This window comes from Ceratotherium simum, chromosome 11 (assembly GCF_057802395.1).
Source record: "Ceratotherium simum simum isolate JZ-2026a chromosome 11, ASM5780239v1, whole genome shotgun sequence".
Lineage (NCBI taxonomy): Eukaryota > Metazoa > Chordata > Mammalia > Perissodactyla > Rhinocerotidae > Ceratotherium > Ceratotherium simum.
The window spans coordinates 35,503,824-35,511,900 of record NC_141910.1 but is presented as its reverse complement, the minus strand read 5'-3'; the positions used below and the strand labels follow the sequence as shown (position 1 = coordinate 35,511,900).

At 35.0% G+C, this 8,077-nt stretch overlaps 1 protein-coding gene across 2 annotated transcripts in view; it reads right to left on the bottom strand.

Moving 5' to 3' along the window:
• FBXO11 (F-box protein 11) overlaps positions 1-8,077 on the bottom strand; it is a 92,855-nt gene that overhangs the window by 1,379 nt on the left and 83,399 nt on the right. For both annotated transcript variants that reach the window (XM_004436668.3, XM_014792303.2), the window contains exons 14-22: positions 7,589-7,683; positions 6,512-6,634; positions 6,338-6,423; positions 5,201-5,277; positions 4,967-5,110; positions 2,220-2,330; positions 1,123-1,230; positions 735-843; positions 34-132 (exon numbers count right to left, since the gene is read on the bottom strand). In XM_004436668.3, coding sequence (XP_004436725.1) covers positions 34-132; positions 735-843; positions 1,123-1,230; positions 2,220-2,330; positions 4,967-5,110; positions 5,201-5,277; positions 6,338-6,423; positions 6,512-6,634; positions 7,589-7,683 — 952 coding nt within the window. The remainder of the gene's footprint in view (positions 1-33; positions 133-734; positions 844-1,122; positions 1,231-2,219; positions 2,331-4,966; positions 5,111-5,200; positions 5,278-6,337; positions 6,424-6,511; positions 6,635-7,588; positions 7,684-8,077) is intronic.

The window sequence follows — 8,077 nt, the reverse complement described above, 5'->3', positions numbered from 1 at the left end:
GGTATTAATAGAGCAAGCAAGTGCGCTACATACCTATCATGTCTAATAAATTCTACATCATGTCCCTGATGGCACTTCTTAATGCAGTTCACACATATGGCATTTCGATCTGTGGTGTTACAAGTATGACATCTAAAAAGCAAAAGCTTACATTATTTTTCTTAAACATGTTAAAAATACTGCATTTTGTTTATATATTACCCCATGACCTTGGGCTTACAAGAAAAAAGAGGACCAAAAAAATTTGGACTTAAAGGGGATAAGTGAATCTCCTGTTGTGTTTTCTGAGGAAACACAGCTGAAAGGCAGTTGAAACTTTAATTTAAAAAAAATTACGCTCCTGTCAAATATTTACTGAACCATTTTGGGGGAGGGGGAGTAAAAATCCACTCTGTGACTGGGATACATGGAACACTTAATGACAGCTTTTCTTTGAAACTCCTAGGAAAACAATATAAACATTGTGTTCCACATTTCCAGTGATGTAACTATTGATATTTTTCATTATTTATGGTCCCAAACAGGATCCTCAACTAGACTGATAACAGAACTCAATGTGGACAATTATAAAATTTTCAGTTACATTCTCTTTCCACTGGCAAAATACCCAGTTTACTCTGTCTTAGCTCATACATTTAAGGCAAAGAAAGCTAAAAATGCTAAATCTTGCCAGTTTAGAAAAGAAAATCACTATCTGCCCCTTTTCAAGACTCTCAAATAATTTAGAAATATACCTGTAGAAATCATGCATGGGATAGCTGGTATAACTTGATATTTTATATAAACATTGGCCTCTACTAACAGCCTTTTCTATAGCATCTTGATTGTTCATTATTTTGTTATCTGTAATAAAAGAAAAAATAAATTCTAGAGGACAAAGACTTAAGATAGAAAACAAGTTTAAAAGAGGCTAGCCAATGAAGTAAAAAATCAGCTAAGAGAAATGGAATCCAACTATTTAGAGCAAGTCAAAACAAAACTTTCAAAATAGTTCTCTTGAGTTAATGCTAACTTTGTAGAACAGTGACAGAAGGAATCAAGTTGTTGAATAAAAAGGGCTTCTGATTATATCTTTTCAAGGCATATTTTGTGTATTTATAGGCAGAACAGACTCACACATACCTTTCATTGTCACATTAACACCAGATGCTAAAAATAAGCCTCCAAACCGGTTGTTAAAAATCTGATTGCCTTCTAGTGTTGCAGTTGCATGATTTGTAATTTCAATACCTAAAGTAAAATTTACAAACAGTAGATACATCACTTTATATACTTTCTTAAAAGAAACCTGAAATATAGCAAATGTAGTAAACTAGTTCTTTTACATAAAATGTATATTGACATTTAACATCTAAATAATAGAATGCAAATGTTTATTTGAATTATTGACAGTAACATTCACTTTCCACTGTTAATAGTCCACATCCTTGTTAAAGGAAGGAACGATACAGATGGTTTATAACTTACTACTTTTATTAATACATTATTTTTTAATTTCTTTGCAAACTAAGTATAAGAGGATAGTACCCAGAAGTATGTTTAGGTAGCAGCCAGTTTACATACTGAAGAGAAAAGCAGCTAGATAGTTATTTGGAATAATTAAAGTAATTGTCCTCTTCACTGGCAAAACATTGAAATATATATGCATGATACCAGGAGTGGCTATACTTATGTCAGACAAAATAATCTTTCAGTCAGAATCTGTTCACAAGAGACAAGGAGGTCACTATATGTTGATACAGGGGCAACTCATCAAGAGGACATAAAAATTATAAATATGCTACACTCAACATCGGAGCACCTAACTATATAAAATAAATATTAACAGAAATGTGGGGAGAAATCGAGAGTAATACAATAGGAGGGGACTTCATTACCCCACTTTACTTATCAAGATTAAAAAAAAATGTGTTTGGGAGGCCAGAGGACTTGAATTTATCTGTATTCGTAATGGAAGTACAAGCCTGCATTTATTCTATCCCAGTTAATATTTCATAATACTAATGAATAGCAAGAGCAATATTATAAGTTTGGCTTAGAGTGGAAGTATCCAGAACTTGGATTAGGTGCTCTCATAAGCGATTATTAATAGACAGGCATTCAGCCACTTTTGCAGCACACTTTGCACACCTTTAGTTATTAAGCAAAAGAGAATTAATATACTAATAAGCAAACACTTTATCAAAAATAAGCTACAGGTAAGAAAAGAAAATACAAACCTGCAGCAAATCCATCAAATATTCTGTTTTTCCTTAAGACTGGATGACTATTAGTGCTGATGAGAACACCTGCTTGAGCATTCCTGAAAATATCATTTTCTTCAAGGAGACCTATAATAGAATATTTCCTCAGATTAAGGCTAATGCATATGACAAATTCTCCTAGCCCTTTTGGTGGTATTTAGGTTTTCTTTTAGTTTCTTATTAACTGCATTGTAAAATTCACAATATTAATTTTTCAGCTAAAAAGAAAGTTTAGTAATTCAGAGCTATTTGGGTAGGATTTAACCAAAAATTGATAAAAATGGTAGGTAACCATTCTAACCAATCAACTGGAAAGTTCCATGGTAGCAGGGACCATGTCTAGTTTACTCACATGGCATCCCCAGTGCCTGGCACATAGTTGATTCTCGCTGAATTAAAATTAATTCCTTTGCAATATTTTTAGAACTTTTGCACACTCAATGTTTTAGTCCAAGCCCTGATATTTCTGGCCACTATTACTATAATTGCTTGGTCAATTTTCTTTACTCCAGTCTCTGCTGCTATATTTTTCCCAGTTTCTTACAGATCTATCATGTACCTTTTTCTGCTTCAAGAACTACTTTGAGTAAAGTTTAAAATTCAGTTGCCATTTAAAGCCTTTAAAAACATTCCCCTAACCTACTCCTTTGTTTCACTACATTACCTATGCTGTGAATATGCTATACATTTTTATCCCTAATGTCTTTGGTCTATATTATTTCTTCTTCCTGGAATAACCTGTACTCTTTCTTTCTACTGTCACTTCCTCTGGGAGGTTTTCAGTTTCCCTCCATCAAAATTATATAATTCTGGCAGTATAACATAATGATTAAGAGTAGGCTGAGGACTCAGACTTCGTTTTTTTTTTTTTGTGAGGAAGATCGGCCCTGAGCTAACATCTGCCAATCCTCCTTTTTGCTGAGGAAGACTGGCCCTGGGCTAACATCCGTGGCCATCTTCCTCTACTTTATATGGGATGCTGCCACAGCATGGCTCGACAAGCGGTGCGTTGGTGCGCGTCCGGGATCCGGACCGGTGAACCCCGGGCCGCTGCAGCGGAGCGCGAGCACTTAACTGCTTGTGCCACCGGGCCAGCCCCAGGAATCAGACTTCTGATCTTCAAATACTGATTCTACCACTTAACTAGCTCTGAGTGGGCAAATTACTTACCTTCTCTTTGTCTCAGTTTCCCTATCTGTAAAATGGGCAGAATAGCATCTACCACATATGGTTATTACGAAGAATAAATGAGTTAATACATGTAAAAGTACATAGCACTAAATATTAGCCTATAAAAGCTTTTACTTATGTACAGTGAATTATAATTAGTTGTCTACTAGTGTTTCTCTGCTCCCTGAAGATGTGAAACATGTTTTTATTTCTCTAGACATTTGACCCGTCTGTGGTACTTCACAGTATTGATTTCTAAATTCCTTTTCCTTGCCTCTAATCTTGCGTATGTCCACTACAACCTCTTCAAGTGCTACTGCTAAGATCTAGTCCAAACTCTCTACTGCATATAATACAAAGCCTCTTATGATTTCGCTCCGCTCCCTTTCCAGCCCCAATTTTCAGTACCTCTTCTCTTACTACACCACTCTGTTTCCTTTAGACTTTTGTTTATAATGTGCCACTCAATGGAGTTACAAACTTTCTGGATGTACTACTGTTTTATTCACCACTATATGTTTAACATCTGTATCACAGTGGTTGGTACTGAGGTGTTCAATTAGTAAATATGTACAGAACAAATGAAAAGAGTGAAATTATCATGCTTTCTATACTTGGAATGGCCTGCTCTCCCCGCCCACCCCACACCCCATTTACCAGTGAATACTATTTTTCAAGACACAGCTCAAGAGTCATTTTACTCCATGAAACTTTTCTCAACACCTTAGAAATAAAACTGATCATTCTGTATTGTGTTTCCTCATTATATCTTGTAAAGACTCCTATAAGAGATATGTCACTATTGAATTACTAGATTATAAGCTCCTTGAGACTTTATGTCATTAATGGAATCATCACTGCTTGGTTGTAACAGTAAATTTTGTTGATTAAATCTTGGTATGTTAGAGTAATATCTAGCTATCCTTCCATATAAGATATGTACAATGTTGGGTTACTGACATTTCAGAAATGGTGATAAATTTGCATTCAACATTCTCGTCCAGTCTCTTTATGAACAACATGTATTTGCAAGGGGCAGGGACTGGAACTTTTGCTTCAAAGCAAAGTGAGTTGACCTTTATGGTTACTAAACCAGGCACACCTCAGCTTCACTAATTCCATTCTCCAACACACACAGCTGTAAACAGGTACAAAGCAATACTTATTTACTACAGATATTTTCATATATTTACAGACCAATTAATTTCTCACATCTAGTTCTATAACTTGACTTTGAAGTTTATTATAATCATATCACTGTTCTGAATAATAAAAGGTCCAGAGAGGATGTAAACAAATTCTGTACCTTAAAAAAGCCTTACTAACAACTGGTACACTCAAGGTGGCTACAAGAGGAAAAGAAAAATTCTGTGAACATTTGTCTCCTTTAACTGTAGGCACTAATCTAAACCACCTCAAGACCTGATACGGAAAAAGACTGAGATTCACTCATTTATTAAATAATTTACATTAGTTGGCAATATCGCTGATCATTAAAGATATGGAAGAATGGAAAACTGGGTTTTTTACTAATGCAAAATTAACAACAATACCTCGACCCCCATTAAATATACAGATGCCACCATCTCTTCCATCATGGATTTTATTTCTTCTTAGTGTAGGATTACTATCTGTCTTAATCCAGACTCCAGCCATTGCATTGTCAAATATTTCATTGTCTTCTATACAGCCTAGACCTATAAATGTAAAAATTTAGGTTATGTTATTTAGAAAGTATATTTTCAAAGACTATCAGCACTGAGAGAACGATGAAAGATTAAACATACCAGAATTATAAACCAGAATTCCACCATTCTGTCCTCCCCAGATTTTGTTGCGTCTAATTTTGGGGTTGCTTCCAGTCCTATGAATAGAAAATAATGCCATTTCAATTTCCTCTACTCCCGTATGCCATGTTAGATGAGGTAACAGTGGAAATATACAATAGAGTCCTTCCAGATGCTCTGAGAAGTCTGTCACTAAAGAAACTGGTTTAATTTTGCTTAATTCTACTTCCCATACAACACACTTAACTATAGATTATATTATTACTATAAGAGTCTCCTAATAGGTAAACTAAACTGAGGTTAGATTAAATATTATTATATACTCCCCTCATATGTAAAATGAAGGGTTGAATTATATGATTAGGATTACTTAGGTTCCACGAACTATTAAAATACAGGAAAGAGGGGTGTAAAAAACTATCAATTTTACAGAAATAGCATAAAAACAGAAGCTTCCATGTACTGGGTACCTACAACAAGCCAGGTATAGCTCATAAGTATTTTTTTTTAAAGATACTTTTATTTTATTTATTTATTTATTTTTTTTGTGAGGAAGATCAGCCCTGAGCTAACATCCGTGCTAATCCTCCCTTTTTATGCTGAGGAAGACTGGCTCTGAGCTAACATCTATTGTCAATCCTCCTCCTTTTTTTTCCCCAAGGCCCCAGTAGATAGTTGTTTATGTCATAGTTGCACATCCTTCTAGTTGCTGTATGTGGGACACAGCCTCAGCATGGCCGGAGAAGCACTGCATCGGTGTGCGCCTGGGATCCGAACCTGGGCCGCCAGCAGCAGAGTGCGTGCACTTAACCGCTAAGCCACGGGGCCGGCCCGCTCACAAGTATTTTTATATAGCCTTCCCACTCTCCAAGTATTTGGAGTACACTGGCAGCTGACATTATTGTCATAGTGGATGACAGAACAGTGGAAATGAGCTCTTATGGCCATTCGCTGCTGTCCTCAGCTAGTCCAAGAAAAGTTTTATTTTGACAATTTAAGCCAAGAGTACAACAGATGTGACTATATATGCGAAAGGAGGGATAAAGACTGAGCGTTAAATAACAAGGAAATTTTTTCTACATACCCCACATACTCCCAACACCCCCCCCAAAGAAAGCCAAATGTGAAAACATTTACCTTATCTGAACCCCTGAATACATATGATTATAGATATCATTGTCCTCTAGCACTCCATGTCCATTGTCATAAAAGTAAACACCAACCTAAAATTAAGAAAATTTTTTTTCAAATGACAATAAAGTGTTTTACAAAACAATATATTTCCCATACAAGAGTCCAAGATAATCTTACCTGCTTGCCACTGTGTATCCTGTTTCTTCTCAGTACTGGAGTGCTTCCAGTTGTCACCCAGACCCCAGCCAGAGTATTACTATAAACTTCATTCTCTTCTATTACACCTTGTCCTTTCTCATGCTAAATAAAAGTTACAGTGATTATAATATGTATCTTGTGTAAGTACTTTATAGTGTGTTCCTCCCTTTAAAGACAGTTATGTCAAAAAAAATTTTCAATTTTTGGTTTTTTTCTTTGGATAAGGGAGGTAATGATAACATTCTTTTATGTAGCCTCTACATGAGTTTAAACTTTCTAAATTATTATATTGTTCTTTATGTGGCTTTGTACTTTTAAATCTATTTTAGTAAGAGAGTAGTAGCATTCAGTTTTCTTTAGCAAAAGAACTTCTTATTTCATTCTAAGAAGTATAAAAAACTGAAGATCTCTCATTTCTTAAGTTAATAGTTATTTCAAACTTATCACTGGTGAAACAACTTCAAAATGATAGTCTCAGGTTACTGAAATTTTTATTTTTAGCAGAACATTTAAGACACGGACATTTCTAGAACTGTAAATAGAAATTAGAGCCACAACTGGCATTACACAAAGACCTTGCTGAAATTTCCTACATCTTTTTACTTGAATCAGTTCTAACAGTTTCAGATACCATGGTGACAGAAGACAGGACTAACACACAAGTTTTAAAATTTTGTAAGATGCTCAATTGTGTTTCAATATAAATTCAAATGAAAAATTGGCTTTTTCAAATGACAAAAATATTCAAGTCTAGTATTACTAGTACTTTCAGTGACATTATGATTTTACCTAATACTTTTGGAAAATTTCAGAGACTCACACAGTAGTCACATTGGCAAAATTCCAGTGTAACACATATACCTCAGATTGCTAATCAGTTACGAGTTCAGCCCATATTGACAATTATAATTAAAGACTTTATGTCTAAATATTAAAGAAAGTCATAAATTTATACTCTAAAATTTGAATATGGCCTACCTAAAGCTAGACATAATTCTGCCCCCCCAACTTTTCTCCCCTGGTTTTGATGCATGAGAACTGTATTTATTAACTTACCACATAAATCCCACCATGCTGGCCATCGTGAATTTTGTTATGCCGAACAATTGGACAACTGTTTGTCCTAATCTGAATTCCTGCTAATGCATTGCCTATTTAAAAATGAAAGTTACAATATCAACATAAAGAGCCTAGTGGAACATAGTTAAGCGTTTTACATTATGCAGTTGTTAAAATTCTTACTAGAATTTTAGTAAAAGCACGATTCTATAAAATATGCCATATTAAGAACGATACTTACAGCCTATGAGCACTACAAGACAAAACTAAGAGAACTAGGAGTATAAAAAGCAGCAGCAGGATTGTGGGCAGTACAGGTATAATGATCAGAGTAGAGACTTTGGAGCCAGGCTGCCAAGTTTTGAATCCTAGGAATTCTACCTACTTCCTGTGTGACTTGGAGTAAGTTATTTAACCTCCTTGTGCCTTTGTTTCCTGATCAATAAGTGGGGGATATTTAAAAGTGTCTACTTCACAGGGTTGATG